This window comes from Oncorhynchus gorbuscha, unplaced genomic scaffold, assembly GCF_021184085.1.
Source record: "Oncorhynchus gorbuscha isolate QuinsamMale2020 ecotype Even-year unplaced genomic scaffold, OgorEven_v1.0 Un_scaffold_1853, whole genome shotgun sequence".
In the NCBI taxonomy this organism is placed as follows: Eukaryota; Metazoa; Chordata; class Actinopteri; order Salmoniformes; family Salmonidae; genus Oncorhynchus; species Oncorhynchus gorbuscha.
The window spans coordinates 9,901-32,607 of NW_025746518.1; the positions used below are offsets into that span (position 1 = coordinate 9,901).

General features: G+C 41.4%; 1 protein-coding gene across 2 annotated transcripts; it reads left to right on the forward strand.

Annotated features, from left to right (window-relative positions):
• Positions 1-1,307: 1,307 nt before the first annotated feature.
• LOC124024434 (zinc finger protein 239-like) lies at positions 1,308-17,877 on the forward strand. Of its 2 annotated transcripts, XR_006836981.1 has the most exons (3): positions 1,308-1,875; positions 15,727-16,929; positions 16,972-17,877. XR_006836981.1 is itself a non-coding variant. In XM_046338328.1 (2 exons), the coding sequence occupies exons 1-2, from the start codon at positions 1,515-1,517 to the stop codon at positions 16,497-16,499; spliced, it is 1,134 nt and encodes a 377-aa protein (XP_046194284.1). In that variant the 5' UTR covers positions 1,308-1,514; the 3' UTR covers positions 16,500-17,877. The 2 variants fall into 2 exon arrangements, 1 of the variants encoding a protein (XP_046194284.1); XM_046338328.1 differs by having other exon boundaries at positions 15,727-17,877.
• The last annotated feature ends 4,830 nt before the right edge of the window (positions 17,878-22,707 follow it).

Genomic DNA, 22,707 nt, shown 5'->3' on the forward strand with positions numbered 1-22,707 from the left:
CGGGATTTTTCAATTGTGAAGTAGTAAATACCAGTTGAATGGCCATTCATGTGGATTTCTTCCCAGTCGTATGTGGTAAATTCCCACTTGGTTATGAATGCAGCGTACTGATAACTAACCCCAGATGTGTCATTGGCGTTGTTTCCAATGGGAACAAAGTTGTGCCTCTATACTCCAGATGGAAGCCTTGGTAACTCACTGAGCCATCGCTATGGAAGGCTAGTTGCATAAACATGGTCCTTTGCCTCACATGACATAGGTATCATCTTGCTCTTTCAGCACTTCAGCAAATCTTTCCCAAACTTCACTTTTGTGACCCTCCCGTCTCTTTATTTTCAACTCTCCATTTCGCAGATTTTCTTAATAAATTAATAAACAATTATCTGTTTGTTTGACTGAATCACAAAATATTGCTGATGTGAAGTAGTATAATTTTATTTAACTAGGCAAGTCAGTTAAGAACAAATTCTTATTTACAATGACGGCCTACCAAAAGGCAAAATGCAGGACGGGGGATATAAAAAATATATAGGACCAAACACATCACGACAAGAGAGACAACACAATACAACAACACAACACTACATAAAGAGAGACCTAAAACGACAACACATGACAACATGACAGCAGCACAAGGCATTGTACAAACATTATTGGGCACAGACAACAGCACAAAGAGGAAGAAGGTCGAGACAACAATACATCAAGCAAAGCAGCCATAACACTGACAATTGACGTTATATTGTCAAGATTGGAGTTAAATCCCCATCTAGGTATTCATTTATGAACATTTTATTCATTAAGCAGACTCATATCAAAGCAACGACCCTGGCGTTGCATGCGCCATGCTTTATCAACTGAGCTACACGGAACTATTCTACCATATTATGTATTCATAATGTACATATTCACATGTAGCTATAGGTCTGCATTAAACTATTCTACCAGTATATATTCATAATGTACATATTCACATGTAGCTACAGGTCTGCATTTAACTATTCTAACAGTATATATTCATAATGTACATATTCACATTTAGCTATAGATCTGCATTCATAATGTACATATTCATATGTAGCTATAGATCTGCATAGACGAAGGTATTGGCTGTAAGTATTGGCTGTAAGAAGTCAGACAAAACATATTTGCTCATCTTTAAATTAATAAACAATGTAGTGAATATTTTTCTAAACTGCGTTACCCATTCCAGTCAGCTGACGGCGATATGCGACCTTCAGTTTGTGACGTCATATCTAGTGGACCAAACGACACCGGAAGCTGTTTCACCAACACGGATACTGACTCATTCAACCATCTCTTTAGCCTGGTAGCCAACATACAACCGAAAACATTAAAGCTTTTTAGACCATTTTTTTGTGTAAATTGATCTCGGCGTTTTTAACACACCGATCTACTATTTAACTTAAACGTTAATTTAATGTAAATATTCAATTTACAAATGTGTTGATTATACTTAACCTAAGCTAATCGTCAATGCTAGCTAGCCCACCATGAGCTCTCCAAGCTACTCTCCTGCTAAAGAAGAGGACGTCTGCTGGACAGAGAAAGAGGGTCTTTGGCTGAACATTGTCGTGAAAGAAGAGGGGGAAGATGTTTCAGTAAAAGGAGAGGAAGAAGCTTTCAGAATGAAAGAGGAGGAAGAGGAGGCTATCAGTATCACATTGAAAGAAGAGGATGATGTTACAGTGAAAGAAGAGAGAAAACATTTTAGAGTGAAAGATGAAGAGGGGATAGAGACTGTCACAGCGGAAGAGAAAGAACCCTTTGTTGTGGCAGAGGAGGCTATCTTAAGAAAAGAGGAGGAAGACGCTTGGAGAGATGAAGAGGAGACTGAAGATCTGATTAACACCAGTGAGTACTGTCTTAAAAACACGGCCAGAAACTCTGCAGTTGTTGAACTAATGTGTGGTTTTAAAGCCAAAAGGTGACGTTCTGTACTGTCTCATATGAAACATTTGATCTCCAATCTAACATGCTGGAGTACAGAGCCACATTAAACTGTTATCTTCCCTGTCTAGATAAATACGTAGGGGAGTATAGAGCCACATTAAACTGTTATCTTCCCTGTCCAGATAAATACGTAGTGGAGTATAGAGCCACATTAAACTGTTCTCTTCCCTGTCCAGATAAATACGTAGTGGAGTATAGAGCCACATTAAACTGTTATCTTCCCTGTCCAGATAAATACGTAGGGGAGTACAGAGCCACATTAAACTGTTCTCTTCCCTGTCTAGATAAATACGTAGGGGAGTACAGAGCCACATTAAACTGTTATCTTCCCTGTCCAGATAAATACGTAGGGGAGTATAGAGCCACATTAAACTGTTATCTTCCCTGTCCAGATAAATACGTAGGGGAGTATATTTAGTTTATTTAAGCAATGAGGCCCGTATACCACAGGTATGACAAAACATTTATTTTTTACTGCTTTAATTACGTTGATAACCAGTTTATAACAGCAATAAGGCACCTCGGGGTTGTGGTATATGACCAATATACCACGGCTAAGGGCTGTTCTTAGGCACAATCCAACTCCCATACTACCTGACCTCTTTACTGACCTATAGGAGTAGGAGTTACCCAATCACAGGGATGGAAAACTCTGGAAATTCCAGCTGCTGCTACAGATTTAGGAAAAACAGCTGAGGCATTCCATGTCATTTCAGCAACTTGAAATGTAATTTGATCACTGAGGAAATGAAGCTAGTTGATTGGCCCTTTTTGATTTATAGGAATCACATAATAGTCAATAAATATAGTGTCCAACATCCAATTAGGACCAAACACTTCTTCTTCCTACCTTTTGAGTGGACATGAGGAATCCAACAACCAGTATATATTTTTTTAATAGACAGCTACTATCTTATCTACTTAAATTTGGAATCAAAAGGTCCCACGGTTGCGTAAAGCGTTTTTGGAGAGACAGAAAGGAGAGACCCTCGTCCTCCATTACTACTGTACTACTAATATTCACAAGAATAGACAGAGAGACATCCCTGGTCTCCTTAGTCTGTGCTCCACTACCATCCGTGGTCTCCTTAGTCTGTGCCCCACTACCATCCCTGGTCTCCTTAGTCTGTGCCCCTACCATCCCTGGTCTCCTTAGTCTGTGCCCCTACCATCCCTGGTCTCCTTAGTCTGTGCTCCACTACCATCCGTGGTCTCCTTAGTCTGTGCCCCACTACCATCCCTGGTCTCCTTAGTCTGTGCCCCTACCATCCCTGGTCTCCTTAGTCTGTGCCCCTACCATCCCTGGTCTCCTTAGTCTGTGCCCCTACCATTGAGTAAACAATACCACTCAATCAACCCTATTGTGAAAAGTTCACTCAGGTCTCAGTTTAGGGACATAGACAAGCTATCTCATACATGCCTTTTTATTTCCAACCCACTCGAAACACCCTTCCTCATAGACACAGGCTTCCAGCTATGGTTTCAGAGAGGACTCTTCACGCCCTTCCTCATAGACACAGGCTTCCAGCTATGGTTTCAGAGAGGACTCTTCACTCCCTTCCTCATAGGCACAGGCTTCCGGCTATGGTTTCAGAGAGGATTCTTCCTCATAGACACAGGCTTCCAGCTATGGTTTCAGAGAGGACTCTTCACTCCCTTCCTCATAGACACAGGCTTCCGGCTATGGTTTCAGAGAGGATTCTTCCTCATAGACACAGGCTTCCGGCTATGGTTTCAGAGAGCATTCTTCCTCATAGACACAGGCTTCCGGCTATGGTTTCAGAGAGGATTCTTCCTCATAGACACAGGCTTCCAGCTATGGTTTCAGAGAGGATTCTTCCTCATAGACACAGGCTTCCAGCTATGGTTTCAGAGAGGATTCTTCCTCATAGGCACAGGCTTCCGGCTATGGTTTCAGAGAGGATTCTTCCTCATAGACACAGGCTTCCAGCTATGGTTTCAGAGAGGATTCTTCCTCATAGACACAGGCTTCCAGCTATGGTTTCAGAGAGGATTCTTCCTCATTGACACAGGCTTCCAGCTATGGTTTCAGAGAGGATTCTTCCTCATAGACACAGGCTTCCGGCTATGGTTTCAGAGAGGATTCTTCCTCATAGACACAGGCTTCCAGCTATGGTTTCAGAGAGGATTCTTCCTCATAGACACAGGCTTCCAGCTATGGTTTCAGAGAGGACTCTTCACTCCCTTCCTCATAGGCACAGGCTTCCGGCTATGGTTTCAGAGAGGACTCTTCACTCCCTTCCTCATAGACACAGGCTTCCAGCTATGGTTTCAGAGAGGATTCTTCCTCATAGACACAGGCTTCCAGCTATGGTTTCAGAGAGGATTCTTCCTCATAGGCACAGGCTTCCAGCTATGGTTTCAGAGAGGATTCTTCCTCATAGACACAGGCTTCCAGCTATGGTTTCAGAGAGGATTCTTCCTCATAGGCACAGGCTTCCAGCTATGGTTTCAGAGAGGATTCTTCCTCATAGACACAGGCTTCCGGCTATGGTTTCAGAGAGGATTCTTCCTCATAGACACAGGCTTCCAGCTATGGTTTCAGAGAGGATTCTTCCTCATAGACACAGGCTTCCAGCTATGGTTTCAGAGAGGATTCTTCCTCATAGGCACAGGCTTCCAGCTATGGTTTCAGAGAGGACTCTTCCTCATAGACACAGGCTTCCAGCTATGGTTTCAGAGAGGATTCTTCCTCATAGACACAGGCTTCCAGCTATGGTTTCAGAGAGGATTCTTCCTCATAGGCACAGGCTTCCAGCTATGGTTTCAGAGAGGATTCTTCCTCATAGACACAGGCTTCCAGCTATGGTTTCAGAGAGGACTGAAGAGTGTAAAATACCTTTTCCATGACTGTATATTTACCTCCTTTGAACATCTAGTTAGAGATTCACAGTAAATCCCAGACACACTTCTTCAGGTACCAACAGATTCACAGTAAACCCCAGACACACTTCTTCAGGTACCAACAGATTCACAGTAAACCCCAGACACACTTCTTCAGGTACCAACAGATTCACAGTAAATCCCAGACACACTTCTTCAGGTACCAACAGATTCACAGTAAACCCCAGACACACTTCTTCAGGTACCAACAGATTCACAGTAAACCCCAGACACACTTCTTCAGGTACCAACAGATTCACAGTAAACCCCAGACACACTTCTTCAGGTACCAACAGATTCACAGTAAACCCCAGACACACTTCTTCAGGTACCAACAGATTCACAGTAAACCCCAGACACACTTCTTCAGGTACCAACAGATTCACAGTAAACCCCAGACACACTTCTTCAGGTACCAACAGATTCACAGTAAACCCCAGACACACTTCTTCAGGTACCAACAGATTCACAGTAAACCCCAGACACACTTCTTCAGGTACCAACAGATTCACAGTAAACCCCAGACACACTTCTTCAGGTACCAACAGATTCACAGTAAACCCCAGACACACTTCTTCAGGTACCAACAGATTCACAGTAAACCCCAGACACACTTCTTCAGGTACCAACAGATTCACAGTAAACCCCAGACACACTTCTTCAGGTACCAACAGATTCACAGTAAATCCCAGACACACTTCTTCAGGTACCAACAGATTCACAGTAAACCCCAGACACACTTCTTCAGGTACCAACAGATTCACAGTAAATCCCAGACACACTTCTTCAGGTACCAACAGATTCACAGTAAACCCCAGACACACTTCTTCAGGTACCAACAGATTCACATTCATCTGCATTCTGCATTAGACACGGGTTACTGCAGTTTGAAGTATTCTGCAGTAGTATTCTACTTTAGTATTCTACATTAGACACAGGTTACTGCAGTTTAAAGTATTCTGCATTAGACACGGGTTACTGCAGTTTAAAGTATTCTGCAGAAGTATTATACAGTAGTATTCTACATTAGACACAGGTTACTACAGTTTAAAGTATTCTGCATTAGACACGGGTTACTGCAGTTTGAAGTATTCTGCAGTAGTATTCTGCATTAGACACAGGTTACTGCAGTTTAAAGTATTCTGCATTAGACACGGGTTACTGCAGTTTAAAGTATTCTGCAGTAGTATTCTACATTAGACACAGGTTACTGCAGTTTAAAGTATTCTGCATTAGTATTCTGCATTAGACACAGGTTACTGCAGTTTAAAGTATTCTGCAGTAGTATTCTACATTAGACACAGGTTACTGCAGTTTAAAGTATTCTGCATTAGTATTCTGCATTAGACACAGGTTACTGCAGTTTAAAGTATTCTGCAGTAGTATTCTGCATTAGTATTCTGCATTAGACACGGGTTACTGCAGTTTAAAGTATTCTGCAGTAGTATTCTGCATTAGACACAGGTTGCTACAGTTTAAAGTATTCTGCAGTAGTATTCTACATTAGACACAGGTTACTACAGTTTAAAGTATTCTGCATTAGACACGGGTTACTGCAGTTTAAAGTATTCTGCAGTAGTATTCTACATTAGACACAGGTTACAGCAGTTTAAAGTATTCTGCAATAGTATTCTGCATTAGTATTCTGCATTAGACACGGGTTACTGCAGTTTAAAGTATTCTGCAGTAGTATTCTACATTAGACACAGGTTACAGCAGTTTAAAGTATTCTGCAATAGTATTCTGCATTAGTATTCTGCATTAGACACGGGTTACTGCAGTTTAAAGTATTCTGCAGTATTATTCTGCATTAGACACAGGTTGCTACAGTTTAAAGTATTCTGCAGTAGTATTCTACATTAGACACAGGTTACAGCAGTTTAAAGTATTCTGCAATAGTATTCTGCATTAGTATTCTGCATTAGACACGGGTTACTGCAGTTGAAAGTATTCTGCAGTAGTATTCTACATTAGACACAGGTTACAGCAGTTTAAAGTATTCTGCAATAGTATTCTGCATTAGTATTCTGCATTAGACACGGGTTACTGCAGTTTAAAGTATTCTGCAGTATTATTCTGCATTAGACACAGGTTGCTACAGTTTAAAGTATTCTGCAGTAGTATTCTACATTAGACACAGGTTACTACAGTTTAAAGTATTCTGCAGTAGTATTCTACATTAGACACAGGTTACTACAGTTTAAAGTATTCTGCATTAAACACAGGTTACTGCGGTTTAAAGTATTCTGCATTAGACACGGGTTACTGCAGTTTAAAGTATTCTGCATTAGTATTCTGCAGTAGTATTCTGCATTAGACACAGGTTGCTACAGTTTAAAGTATTCTGCAGTAGTATTCTACATTAGACACAGGTTACTACAGTTTAAAGTATTCTGCATTAAACACAGGTTACTGCGGTTTAAAGTATTCTGCATTAGACAAAGGTTACTGCAGTTTAAAGTATTCTGCATTAGTATTCTGCAGTAGTATTCTGCAGTAGACACGGGTTACTACAGTTTAAAGTATTCTGCATTAAACACAGGTTACTACAGTTTAAAGTATTCTGCATTAGACACGGGTTACTACAGTTTAAAGTATTCTGCATTAGACACAGGTTACTGCAGTTTAAAGTATTCTACAGTAGTATTCTGCAGTAGACACAGGTTACTACAGTTTAAAGTATTCTGCATTAGTATTCTGCATTAGACACGGGTTACTGCAGTTTAAAGTATTCTGCATTAGACACAGGTTACTACAGTTTAAAGTATTCTGCAGTAGACACAGGTTACTGCAGTTTAAAGTATTCTGCAGTAGTATTCTGCAGTAGACATGGGTTACTGTAGTTTAAAGTATTCTGCAGTAGACATGGGTTACTGTAGTTTAAAGTATTCTGCATTAGACACGGGTTACTGCAGTTTAAAGTATTCTGCAGTAGACACAGGTTACTACAGTTTAAAGTATTCTGCATTAGTATTCTGCAGTAGACACAGGTTACTAGACACGGGTTACTGCAGTTTAAAGTATTCTGCATTAGTATTCTGCATTAGACACGGATTACTGTAGTTTAAAGTATTCTGCATTAGACACGGGTTACTGCAGTTTAATGTATTCTGCATTAGTATTCTGCATTAGACACGGGTTACTGTAGTTTAAAGTATTCTGCATTAGACACAGGTTACTACAGTTTAAAGTATTCTGCAGTAGACACAGGTTACTGCAGTTTAAAGTATTCTGCAGTAGTATTCTACAGTAGTATTCTACATTACACAGGTGACTACAGTTTAAAATATTCTGCATTAGACACAGGTTACTGCAGTTTAAAGTATTCTGCAGTAGTATTCTACAGTAGTATTCTACATTAGATACAGGTTACTACAGTTTAAAGTATTCTGCAGTAGACACAGGTTACTGCAGTTTAAAGTATTCTGCAGTAGACACAGGTTACTGCAGTTTAAAGTATTCTGCATTAGACACGGGTTACTGCAGTTTAAAGTATTCTGCATTAGACACGGGTTACTACAGTTTAAAGTATTCTGCATTAGACACAGGTTACTACAGTTTAAAGTATTCTGCAGTAGACACAGGTTACTGCAGTTTAAAGTATTCTACAGTAGTATTCTGCAGTAGACACAGGTTACTACAGTTTAAAGTATTCTGCATTAGTATTCTGCATTAGACACGGGTTACTGCAGTTTAAAGTATTCTGCATTAGACACAGGTTACTACAGTTTAAAGTATTCTGCAGTAGACACAGGTTACTGCAGTTTAAAGTATTCTGCAGTAGTATTCTGCAGTAGACATGGGTTACTGTAGTTTAAAGTATTCTGCAGTAGACATGGGTTACTGTAGTTTAAAGTATTCTGCATTAGACACGGGTTACTGCAGTTTAAAGTATTCTGCATTAGTATTCTGCAGTAGACACAGGTTACTAGACACGGGTTACTGCAGTTTAAAGTATTCTGCATTAGTATTCTGCATTAGACACGGATTACTGTAGTTTAAAGTATTCTGCATTAGACACGGGTTACTGCAGTTTAATGTATTCTGCATTAGTATTCTGCATTAGACACGGGTTACTGTAGTTTAAAGTATTCTGCATTAGACACAGGTTACTACAGTTTAAAGTATTCTGCAGTAGACACAGGTTACTGCAGTTTAAAGTATTCTGCAGTAGTATTCTACAGTAGTATTCTACATTACACAGGTGACTACAGTTTAAAATATTCTGCATTAGACACAGGTTACTGCAGTTTAAAGTATTCTGCAGTAGTATTCTACAGTAGTATTCTACATTAGATACAGGTTACTACAGTTTAAAGTATTCTGCAGTAGACACAGGTTACTGCAGTTTAAAGTATTCTGCAGTAGACACAGGTTACTGCAGTTTAAAGTATTCTGCATTAGACACGGGTTACTGCAGTTTAAAGTATTCTGCATTAGACACGGGTTACTACAGTTTAAAGTATTCTGCAGTAGACACAGGTTACTGCAGTTTAAAGTATTCTGCAGTAGTATTCTGCAGTAGACATGGGTTACTGTAGTTTAAAGTATTCTGCAGTAGACATGGGTTACTGTAGTTTAAAGTATTCTGCATTAGACACGGGTTACTGCAGTTTAAAGTATTCTGCAGTAGACACAGGTTACTACAGTTTAAAGTATTCTGCATTAGTATTCTGCAGTAGACACAGGTTACTAGACACGGGTTACTGCAGTTTAAAGTATTCTGCATTAGTATTCTGCATTAGACACGGATTACTGTAGTTTAAAGTATTCTGCATTAGACACGGGTTACTGCAGTTTAATGTATTCTGCATTAGTATTCTGCATTAGACACGGGTTACTGTAGTTTAAAGTATTCTGCATTAGACACAGGTTACTACAGTTTAAAGTATTCTGCAGTAGACACAGGTTACTGCAGTTTAAAGTATTCTGCAGTAGTATTCTACAGTAGTATTCTACATTACACAGGTGACTACAGTTTAAAATATTCTGCATTAGACACAGGTTACTGCAGTTTAAAGTATTCTGCAGTAGTATTCTACAGTAGTATTCTACATTAGATACAGGTTACTACAGTTTAAAGTATTCTGCAGTAGACACAGGTTACTGCAGTTTAAAGTATTCTGCAGTAGACACAGGTTACTGCAGTTTAAAGTATTCTGCATTAGACACGGGTTACTGCAGTTTAAAGTATTCTGCATTAGACACGGGTTACTACAGTTTAAAGTATTCTGCATTAGACACAGGTTACTACAGTTTAAAGTATTCTGCAGTAGACACAGGTTACTGCAGTTTAAAGTATTCTACAGTAGTATTCTGCAGTAGACACAGGTTACTACAGTTTAAAGTATTCTGCATTAGTATTCTGCATTAGACACGGGTTACTGCAGTTTAAAGTATTCTGCATTAGACACAGGTTACTACAGTTTAAAGTATTCTGCAGTAGACACAGGTTACTGCAGTTTAAAGTATTCTGCAGTAGTATTCTGCAGTAGACATGGGTTACTGTAGTTTAAAGTATTCTGCAGTAGACATGGGTTACTGTAGTTTAAAGTATTCTGCATTAGACACGGGTTACTGCAGTTTAAAGTATTCTGCATTAGTATTCTGCAGTAGACACAGGTTACTAGACACGGGTTACTGCAGTTTAAAGTATTCTGCATTAGTATTCTGCATTAGACACGGATTACTGTAGTTTAAAGTATTCTGCATTAGACACGGGTTACTGCAGTTTAATGTATTCTGCATTAGTATTCTGCATTAGACACGGGTTACTGTAGTTTAAAGTATTCTGCATTAGACACAGGTTACTACAGTTTAAAGTATTCTGCAGTAGACACAGGTTACTGCAGTTTAAAGTATTCTGCAGTAGTATTCTACAGTAGTATTCTACATTACACAGGTGACTACAGTTTAAAATATTCTGCATTAGACACAGGTTACTGCAGTTTAAAGTATTCTGCAGTAGTATTCTACAGTAGTATTCTACATTAGATACAGGTTACTACAGTTTAAAGTATTCTGCAGTAGACACAGGTTACTGCAGTTTAAAGTATTCTGCAGTAGACACAGGTTACTGCAGTTTAAAGTATTCTGCATTAGACACGGGTTACTGCAGTTTAAAGTATTCTGCATTAGACACGGGTTACTACAGTTTAAAGTATTCTGCATTAGACACAGGTTACTACAGTTTAAAGTATTCTGCAGTAGACACAGGTTACTACAGTTTAAATATTCTACATTAGACACAGGTTACTGCAGTTTAAAGTATTCTGCAGGAGTATTCTACATTAGACACAGGTTACTGCAGTTTAAAGTATTCTGCAGTAGACACAGGTTACTACAGTTTAAATATTCTGCATTAGACACAGGTTACTGCAGTTTAAAGTATTCTGCAGTAGTATTCTACAGTAGTATTCTACATTAGATACAGGTTACTACAGTTTAAAGTATTCTGCAGTAGACACAGGTTACTGCAGTTTAAAGTATTCTGCAGTAGACACAGGTTACTGCAGTTTAAAGTATTCTGCATTAGACACGGGTTACTGCAGTTTAAAGTATTCTGCATTAGACACGGGTTACTACAGTTTAAAGTATTCTGCATTAGACACAGGTTACTACAGTTTAAAGTATTCTGCAGTAGACACAGGTTACTACAGTTTAAATATTCTACATTAGACACAGGTTACTACAGTTTAAAGTATTCTGCATTAGACACAGGTTACTGCAGTTTTTTAAAAGTTTTTTTATTTCACCTTTATTTAACCAGGTAGGCTAGTTGAGAACAAGTTCTCATTTGCAACTGCGACCTGGCCAAAATAAAGCATAGCAGTGTGAACAGACAACACAGAGTTACACATGGAGTAAACAATTAACAAGTCAATAACACAGTAGAAAAAAATGGGCAGTCTATATACAATGTGTGCAAAAGGCATGAGGAGGTAGGCGAATAATACAATTTCGCAGATTAACACTGGAGTGATAAATGATCAGATGGTCATGTACAGGTAGAGATATTGGTGTGCAAAAGAGCAGAAAAGTAAATAAATAAAAAACAGTATAAAAACAGTATGGGGATGAGGTAGGTGAAAATGGGTGGGCTATTTACCAATAGACTATGTACAGCTGCAGCGATCGGTTAGCTGCTCGGATAGCTGATGTTTGAAGTTGGTGAGGGAGATAAAAGTCTCCAACTTCAGCGATTTTTGCAGTTCGTTCCAGTCACAGGCAGCAGAGTACTGGAACGAAAGGCGGCCAAATGAGGTGTTGGCTTTAGGGATGATCAGTGAGATACACCTGCTGGAGCGCGTGCTACGGATGGGTGTTGCCATCGTGACCAGTGAACTGAGATAAGGCGGAGCTTTACCTAGCATGGACTTGTAGATGACCTGGAGCCAGTGGGTCTGGCGACGAATATGTAGTGAGGGCCAGCCGACTAGAGCATACAAGTCGCAGTGGTGGGTGGTATAAGGTGCTTTAGTGACAAAACGGATGGCACTGTGATAGACTGCATCCAGTTTGCTGAGTAGAGTGTTGGAAGCCATTTTGTAGATGACATCGCCGAAGTCGAGGATCGGTAGGATAGTCAGTTTTACTAGGGTAAGCTTGGCGGCGTGAGTGAAGTATTCTGCATTAGACACAGGTTACTGCAGTTTAAAGTATTCTGCATTAGTATTCTGCATTAGACACAGGTTACTGCAGTTTAAAGTATTCTGCATTAGTATTCTGCTTTAGACACGGGTTACTGCAGTTTAAAGTATTCTGCAGTAGACACAGGTTACTGCAGTTTAAAGTATTCTGCATTAGACACAGGTTACTGCAGTTTAAAGTATTCTGCATTAGACACAGGTTACTGCAGTTTAAAGTATTCTGCATTAGACACGGGTTACTGCAGTTTAAAGTATTCTGCATTAGACACGGGTTACTGCAGTTTAAAGTATTCTGCATTAGACACGGGTTACTACAGTTTAAAGTATTCTGCATTAGACACAGGTTACTACAGTTTAAAGTATTCTGCATTAGACACAGGTTACTACAGTTTAAAGTATTCTACATTAGTATTCTGCAGTAGACACAGGTTACTACAGTTTAAAGTATTCTGCATTAGACACGGGTTACTGCAGTTTAAAGTATTCTGCAGGAGTATTCTACATTAGACACAGGTTACTACAGTTTAAAGTATTCTACATTAGTATTCTGCAGTAGACACAGGTTACTACAGTTTAAAGTATTCTTCATTAGACACAGTTACTACAGTTTAAATATTCTGTATTAGACACGGGTTACTACAGTTTAAAGTATTCTGCATTAGACACGGGTTACTGCAGTTTATAGTATTCTACATTAGACACAGGTTACTGTAGTTTAAAGTATTCTACATTAGACACAGGTTACTACAGTTTATAGTATTCTACATTAGACACAGGTTACTGTAGTTTAAAGTATTCTACATTAGACACAGGTTACTACAGTTTAAATATTCTGTATTAGACACAGGTTACTACAGTTTACTACAGTTCCTCTACTGGTCATGTCTGACACTAGTTCATTCTGTTACTCTACTGGTCATGTCTGACACTAGTTCATTCTGTTACTCTACTGGTCATGTCTGACACTAGTTCATTCTGTTCCTCTACTGGTCATGTCTGACACTAGTTCATTCTGTTACTCTACTGGTCATGTCTGACACTAGTTCATTCTGTTACTCTACTGGTCATGTCTGACACTAGTTCATTCTGTTACTCTACTGGTCATGTCTGACACTAGTTCATTCTGTTCCTCTACTGGTCATGTCTGACACTAGTTCATTCTGTTCCTCTACTGGTCATGTCTGACACTAGTTCATTCTGTTACTCTACTGGTCATGTCTGACACTAGTTCATTCTGTTCCTCTACTGGTCATGTCTGACACTAGTTCATTCTGTTACTCTACTGGTCATGTCTGACACTAGTTCATTCTGTTCCTCTACTGGTCATGTCTGACACTAGTTCATTCTGTTCCTCTACTGGTCATGTCTGACACTAGTTCATTCTGCCCCTCGTTCTTTGAGACTGTCTCACGCACTAAGGAAATTTCCCCAGATACCTCTGTCGCTATTTTCTGGGTAGCACCCGAAGTGCTCACTCTCTGGAACACCCAATCAGAGGCCATAGCATCTCATCACTCTCTGTAACACGCAATCAGAGGCCATAGCATCTAATCACTCTCTGTAACATCCAATCAGAGGCCATAGCATCTCATCCCTCTCTGTAACACCCAATCAGAGGCCATAGCATCTCATCCCTCTCTGTAACACCCAATCAGAGGCCATAGCATCTCATCACTCTCTGTAACACCCAATCAGAGGCCATAGCATCTCATCCCTCTCTGTAACACCCAATCAGAGGCCATAGTCTTCTCATCACTCTCTGTAACACCCAATCAGAGGCCATAGCCTTCTCATCACTCTCTGTAACACCCAATCAGAGGCCATAGCATCTCTTCACTCTCTGTAACACCCAATCAGAGGCCATAGCATCTCATCCCTCCAAGCGTATTATTATTCTTAAGTGGAAGTCAGGTACCTTCGCATGTTCACTGTGTCAGTAATGTTATGGCCCATCTTAAACTTCAGAAGCTCAAATATTCCATCCGTGGCTTCTCTTGACAAGCAGCAATTTCTTAAGTGTTTTGAGAGTAACCTCTGCCCTGAGACCTTAATATAGCCTCTGCAACTCCCCATATCCTTCTACTATTTATATGTACATCCAGATACTGACAGTGTTGTCCTAAAAGTGCTCGGTCCTCTTTTTCCTGTAGTCCACAATCATCTCCTTTGTCTTGATCACCTTGAGGGAGAGGTTGTTGTTCTGGCACCACACGGCCAGGTCTCTGATCCCCTCCCTATAGTCTGTCTCATCATTGTCAGTGATCAGGCCTACCCACTGTTGTGTCATCGGCGAACTTAATGATGGTGTTTGAGTCGTGCCTGGCATTGCAGTCATGAGTGAACAGGGAGTACAGCAGGGGACTGAGCACTCACCCCCGAGGGGCCCCCGTATTGAGGATCAGTACAGGAGGGGACTGAGCACGCACACCTGAGGGGCCCCTGTGTTGAGGATCAGTACAGGAGGGGACTGAGCACGCACCCCTGAGGGGCCCCTGTGTTGAGGATCAGTACAGGAGGGGACTGAGCACGTACCCCTGAGGGGCCCCTGTGTTGAGGATCAGTACAGGAGGGGACTGAGCACGTACCCCTGAGGGGCCCCTGTGTTGAGGATCAGTACAGGAGGGGACTGAGCACGTACCCCTGAGGGGCCCCTGTGTTGAGGATCAGTACAGGAGGGGACTGAGCACGTACCCCTGAGGGGCCCCTGTGTTGAGGATCAGTGTGGCGGTTATGCCACTGTGATTTATTTGTATCCTTTATTTTATCAGGTATGTTTACTGAGAACACATTGACTCATTTACAGCAACGACCTAGGGAATAGTGACAGGGGAGAGGAGATGAATGAGCCAATTGGAAGTTGGGGATGATGAGGTTGGCCATGATGGTATGACGGCCAGGCTGGGAATCCAAAAGACTGTCCCCAATCACTGCCCTGGGGAATTGGGATATTTTTTTTAGACCAGAGGAAAGACTGCCTCCAACTGGCCCTCCAACACCAGCAGCACCTGACCTCCCATCCAGATACCGAGCAGGACCAACCCTGCTTAGCTTCAGAGGCAAATCAGCAGTGGTATGCTGCTGGTTAACATGCTCCTTTGTTGAGGGATCTAGTCCAGATTTAACCTCATAGGAAGACAGTTGTATTATGTGGAGGTTTCATTCAGGTCTCTGTTAAACTAAATCTGTTTGTCTTTGGCAGGAGAGAGACCAAACTCTCATGATGACAGCGGGAAGAGTCCTTCAGGGAAACCAGACCCGGCGACACCCAAACCAACGAGACGACATCAGTGCTCCCACTGTGGAAAGAGTTTTCCCTGGTTAAAGGCCCTGAAGCAGCATAAGAAAAAACACTCTGGAGAGAAGCCTTATCGCTGTTCTCAATGTGGAATGACTTTTACCTGGGCAGGAAGCCTATGGTGGCATAAGAGAATACACTCTGGAGAGAAGCCTTACCACTGCTCCCACTGTGAAAAGAGTTTTAGGAAGTTAGGTGACCTGAAGGCGCATGAGAGGACACACACGGGAGAAAAGCCCTACCAATGCTCCCAGTGTGGAAATAGTTTTAGCAAGCTGGGGAACCTAAAACAGCATAAAAGAACACACACAGGAGAAAAGCCCTACCAATGCTCCCACTGCGGAAAGAGTTTTAGCCATTCAGGGAGCCTTAAATACCACGAGAGGAGACACAGACAAGAAAAACCCTACCAATGCTCCCTGTGTGGAAAGAGTTTTATCAAGTTAGGGGCCCTGAATCGGCATGAGAGGACACACACTGGAGGGGATAAAACGTACCACTGCTCCCTGTGTGAAAAGAGTTTTAACCGGTTAAGACATCTGAATAAGCATGAAAGAATACATACACAGGAGGAGAAGACATACCACTGCTCTCAGTGTGGAAAGACATTTTCCCAGTCAGAGGACCTGAAATCACATGAGAGAATAGAGAGGCTGTGTTCTGACTTGTGCTTTTAACAGAGAATTAGTGTTTTTGTTTCATGTTGTTTGTGATTTAACCTGTCTATATAATACATGACTGTACTATAACACACACAGGAGAGAAAACCTTCCACTGTTCTCATTTTGCTTTTGACTGAGAATTAAGTGTTTTTGTTTCATGTTGTTTGTGATTTAACCTGTCTATATAATACATAACTGTACTATAACACACACAGGAGAGAAAACCTTCCACTGTTCTCATTTAGCTTTTGACTGAGAATTAGTGTTTTTGTTTTTTATAACCCACTGATGGGTTTAGATTTTTAAACTTTAAATATTGTTAATAATCCGTTTTACGAGAGACATAAGTCTGGTTTCTACAACAGAAGTTAATGGTTATGAGGAATGTATATGTGGTGGGTTCAGTTAGGTGGAGAGATGTGGATTAGTGAGGAAGGGAGCCGAGGTCAGGTCACATCCTGGTGGGTTAGTGAGGAAGGGAGCCGAGGTCAGGTCACATCCTGGTGGGTTAGTGAGGAAGGGAGCCGAGGTCAGGTCACATCCTGGTGGAGAGATGTGGGTTAGTGAGGAAGGGAGCCGAGGTCAGGTCACATGATGGTGGAGAGATGTGGGTTAGTGAGGAAGGGAGCCGAGGTCAGATCACATGCTGGTGGAGAGATGTGGGTTAGTGAGGAAGGGAGCCGAGGTCAGGTCACATGCTGGTGGAGAGATGTGAGTTAGTGAGGAAGGGAGCAGAGGTCAGATCACATGCTGGTGGAGAGATGTGGGTTAGTGAGGAAGGGAGCCGAGGTCAGATCACATGCTGGTGGAGAGTTGTGGATTAGTGAGGAAGGGAGCCGAGGTCAGATCACATGCTGGTGTAGAGTTGTGGATTAGTGAGGAAGAGAGCCGAGGTCAGATCACATGCTGGTGGAGAGATGTGGGTTAGTGAGGAAGGGAGCCGAGGTCAGATCACATGCTGGTGGGTTAGTGAGGAAGGGAGCCGAGGTCAGATCACATCCTGGTGGGTTAGTGAGGAAGGGAGCCGAGGTCAGGACACATGCTGGTGGGTTAGTGAGGAAGAGAGCCGAGGTCAGGTCACATGCTGGTGGAGAGATGTGGCTTAGTGAGGAAGAGAGCCGAGGTCAGATCACATACTGGTGGAGAGATGTGGATTAGTGAGGAAGGGAGCCGAGGTCACATGAAGGGAGAAGGAACAGTTTATTGCCCGCGTCACTTAACTTCCTGCCTAGCAACAAAGATGTCATGTCTAGAGAGAAGGACGAGACTCCACCCAGATTGGGGTGTATATATATATATATATACACATATACATATATATACACTACCACTGGTGGAAGTATGTCTTTGTCTGTTCAGCTGTTCGATCCTTTGGGTGATTAAAGTTGGTTGGCACTTTTGTTTGTGTCCGTCAATTTCTTACTCTGATATTTAGAACCAAACACCACAAATTGTATTATTATATTATATTATTATTATATTTATTTAATATTGTTTTATGAATTCTTACAACAACAATTTTTTTTAGTTTTTTCATCATTTACATTAATATTCAGACCCTTTGCTTTGAAACTCGAAATTAAGCTCAGGTGCATCCTGTTTCCATTGATCATCCTTGAGATGTTTCTTCAACTTGATTGGAGTCCACCTGTGGAAAATTCAATTGATTGGACATGATTTGGAAAGGCACACAGCTGTCTATATACGGGTTTCACAGTTGACAGTGCATGTCAGCAAAAACCATAGAGCACCGAGACTGGATTGTGTCGAGGACAAGATCTGGGGAAGGGTTGTGATCCTGGGCACCAAAAAATGTCTGCAACATTGAAGGCCTCCAAGTACATAGTGGTCTCCATCTTAAATTGAAGACTCTTAACTAGAGCTGGTCGCCTGGCCAAACTGGGCAATCGGGGGAGAAGAGCCTTGGTCAGGGAGGTGACCTAGAACACGATGATCACTCTGACAGAGCTCTTCTGTGAAGATGGAAGAATCTTCCAGAAGGACAACCATCTCTGAAACCGAGATAGGCCTATATGCCGAGTGTCATGTCTGGAGGAAACCTGGCACTGTCCCTACGGTGAAGCATGGTGGTGGCAATATCATGCTGTGTGGATTTTTTTCATTGGCAGGGAGACTAGTCAGGATCGAGGCAAAGATGAATGGAGAAAAGTACAGAGAGATCCTTGATGAAAACCTGCTCCAGAGCGATCCAGAGCGATCAGGACCTCAGACTGGGGCGAAGGTTCACCTTCCAACAGGACAATGACCCTAAGCACACAGCCAAGATAGCGCAGGACTGGCTTTGAGACAAATCTCTGAATGTCCTTGAGTGGCCCAGTAAGAGCCCGGACTTGAACCCGATCTAACATCTTTGAAGAGATCTGAAAATAGCTGTGCAGCGACGCTCCCCATCCAACCTGACAGAGCTTGAGAGGATCTGCAGAGAAGAATGGGAGAAACTCCCCAAATAAAGGTGTGCCAAGCTTGTAGCAACATACCTAAGAAGACTCTCTAGGATGTGATCGCTGGCAAAGGTGCTTCAACAAAGTACTGAGTAAAGGGTCTGAATACTTATGTAAATGTGATATTTTTTTTATACATTTGCAAACATTTCTTAAAACCTGTTTTTGCTTTGTCATTAGGGGGTATTGTGATGTCATTAGGGGGTATTGTGATGTCATTATGGGGTATTGTGATGTCATTATGGGGTATTGTGAAGTCATCTGTTTTTGCTTTGTCATTAGGGGGTATTGTGTGTAGATTGATGAGAACAAAAACAATTTAATTTATTTTAGAATAAGGCTGTAACAAAATGTGGAAAAAGTCAAGGGTTCTGAATACTTTCTGACTGCACTGTGTCTATATTAGGGTTACAATATATCGGTAAGCATATCGGAATCGGCTGATTATAGCTAACAATGCCAAGGTCGGCCCGATGTCTAGTTTAACGCCGATGTGCAAAACCGACGTCAAAGCTGACGCGCATATAAAGTAGGTAGATGACGTAATGACGCCACGATACAGTGGGGCAAAAAAGTATTTAGTCAGCCACCAATTGTGCAAGGTCTCCCACTTAAAAAGATGAGAGAGGCCTGTAATTTTCATCATAGGTACACTTCAACTATGACAGACAAAATGAGATTTAAAAAATCCAGAAAATCACATTGTAGGATTTTTAATTAATTAATTTGCACAGCATTCCTAACCTAGCCCACAATGTCTGCTGTGTGGATCGATTTTAAAGTTTCAAAGGATGATAACAAAAAGGGCATATACAATGTTTGTGCTGCTATTATTTCCTGAGGGGAGAAAGTGTAATCTTTTCAATACCACAATGACTCATTTGAAAGTGCATCACCCCCAGGTGTTCTGCGACGACTTAGAACAAAAGCAGAAAGAAAAACTAAGTTCAAACAACTAAACAAGTTCAAGTCCAGCAGTCATTTGAAAGGGTAAGAAAATTTCAGTCTGGCAACACAAAAGTGAAATCCACTAACGTACACACGACCAAGTAGAAGCTATTTTTCAGATGTTGCCCTACCGGAGTTACACAGTCTCAGAGTTGTTGAAACTCACATCTACTTGCTTATGGGTGTCACTGTTATTAGCTTCACGACTGACATTTGGACCAGCAATGTCAGCCCCATGAGCATGCTGAGTCTGAGAGCACAGTTGGTCGACGAGGATTTCGTACTTAGGAAAGCCGTATTTCAAGAATGTGCTGGTTCTCATACCAATGCTGCCATTTCAATGGATTTGAGAACATGTTTGAAACTTTCAAACATTCTAACATTCTAGACATTCTAACATTCTAACATTCTAACAACTGTTTGGAGTAATAAGCTCCTCAACTGTGTCTGCAGCAGACGTGATACGCTCTGTCATGGCATTGAAACACTCAACAAAACTGCCGACCGTGGGGTTTTATTTATTTAAAAAAATATGTATATGTAACCTTTTAAAAAGAAATTTACTAGGTGTAATGGATGTGAAACGGCTAGCTAGTTAGCGGTGGTGCTCGCTAAATAGCAACACATGACAACACAGCATGGTATCAACACAACATGGCAGCAGCAGGACATGGTACAAACATTATTGGGCACAGACAAATCAAATCAAATCAAATGTATTTATATAGCCCTTCGTACATCAGCTGATATCTGATAGACAACAGCACAAAGGGCAAGAAGGTAGAGGATTAAAACTTGTAAAAGTACTCAACTAGAAGCTGTGAACAAGCGATTCGGTGGTATTCTCTATGAGCCTCTTTACTGTGTCACCGCCGTGCTCGATGCTAGGTACAAGACCCGCTACTTCTTTATTAACAGGCATTCTCTCTGAGCCTCGATACTAGTGTAACAGTATAATTTTAGACCGTCCCCTCGCCCATACCCGGGCGTGAACCAGGGACCCTCTGCACACATCAACAACAGTCACCCCTCGAAGCATCGTTACCCATCACTCCACAAAAGCCGCGGCCCTTGCAGAGCTTCATGGTCTCAGAGCAAGCGAAGTCACCGATTGAAACGCTATTTAGCGCGCACCACCGCTAACTAGCTAGCCGTTTCACATCCGTTACACTAGGTTCAAGGACCGCTACTTCTTTAACAGGCATTCTCTCTGAGCCTCTTTACTGTGTCCGTGCCGTGCTCGATGCTAGGTACAAGACCCGCTATTTCAATACAAACAAGAAACAGGGTTTACATGAAATGTTACAGACAAGATGAAAACGGACACAGTGACCGTGGGCAAGGAGGAAGGGAGGCCACGGACTGACACAGCTGGACAACATGGAAACGGACACGGTGACAGTGCGCACCAAGGAAGAGAGGCCACGGACTGACACAGCTGGACAACATGGAAACGGACACGGTGACAGTGCGCACCAAGGAAGAGAGGCCACGGACTGACACAGCTGGACAACATGGAAACGGACACGGTGACAGTGCGCACCAAGGAAGAGAGGCCACGGACTGACACAGCTGGACAACATGGAAACGGACACGGTGACAGTGCGCACCAAGGAAGAGAGGCCACGGACTGACACAGCTGGACAACATGGAAACGGACACAGTGATCGTGCTCACCGAGGAAGAGGACACGGACAGACAGAGCTGGACAACATGGAAACGGACACAGTGATCGTGCTCACCGAGGAAGAGAGGCCACGGACTGACACAGCTGGACAACATGGAAACGGACACAGTGATTGTGCGCACCGAGGAAGAGGCCACGGACAGACAGAGCTGAAACTTCACTGCTTGACATGTATGGTGAAATCCTGGTTAAGAATGAAATGACTGAACAAATGAACCACGAAACAGCACATAAGTTAAATAAATAGGTTTTGATTTGATGATGTTTTACGGGTAATGGGAACATACGTAAATACAAAATAACTTTTTGGTGTGTGTGTGTGTGTGTGTGTGTGTGTGTGTGTGTGTGTGTGTGTGTGTGTGTGTGTGTGTGTGTGTGTGTGTGTGTGTGTGTGTGTGTGTGTGTGTGTGTGTGTTTCAACTATTTAACTGTAGTAGAATGCTTAAAAGGCCGCAAACATTTTTTAATATCGGTTATCGGTATTGGCCAAAAATGTAATATCGGTGCATCCCTATCATATATGTTATTTTGTAGTTTATGTCTTCATTATTATTCTACAATGTAGAAAATAGTAAAAATAAAGAAAACCCCTTGAATGAGTAGATGTGTCCAAACTTTTGACTGGTATTGTATATATGGGTATCTATCTATTCTAATACCATGTATATAGCAAGTGGCTCATTTGAATAGCATTGTTAAAATCAACTGTTTATTTGACTAGATTGTGTAGTAGATGTAAAGTTTATTTTAAATGAATCAAAAACGAATAAATTAACATGTGTTTCTCTTTGTACGCCTCAATATAATATTTAAACTTCATTGAAAGAAATTAAAAATAAATCAAAGCCTCAATATAATATGTATCTTTATTGAAAGAAATGAAAAATAAATCAAAGCCTCAATATAATATTTATCTTTATTGAAAGAAATGAAAAATAAATAAAATATTTTCTTCAAATGCGTTACCGGTCTTTGAGGCAATGCTGCCAGTGTGACGTATAATCTGGTGGACATGACAGCTTCTTCACAACAACAAGGATGTCACTAGTTACTACAGCCAGAAAGGTTCAGTAATTAGCAGTCATCAACCAGAGGGAGCTAAAAGGCTAGCTAGCAGTCATCAACC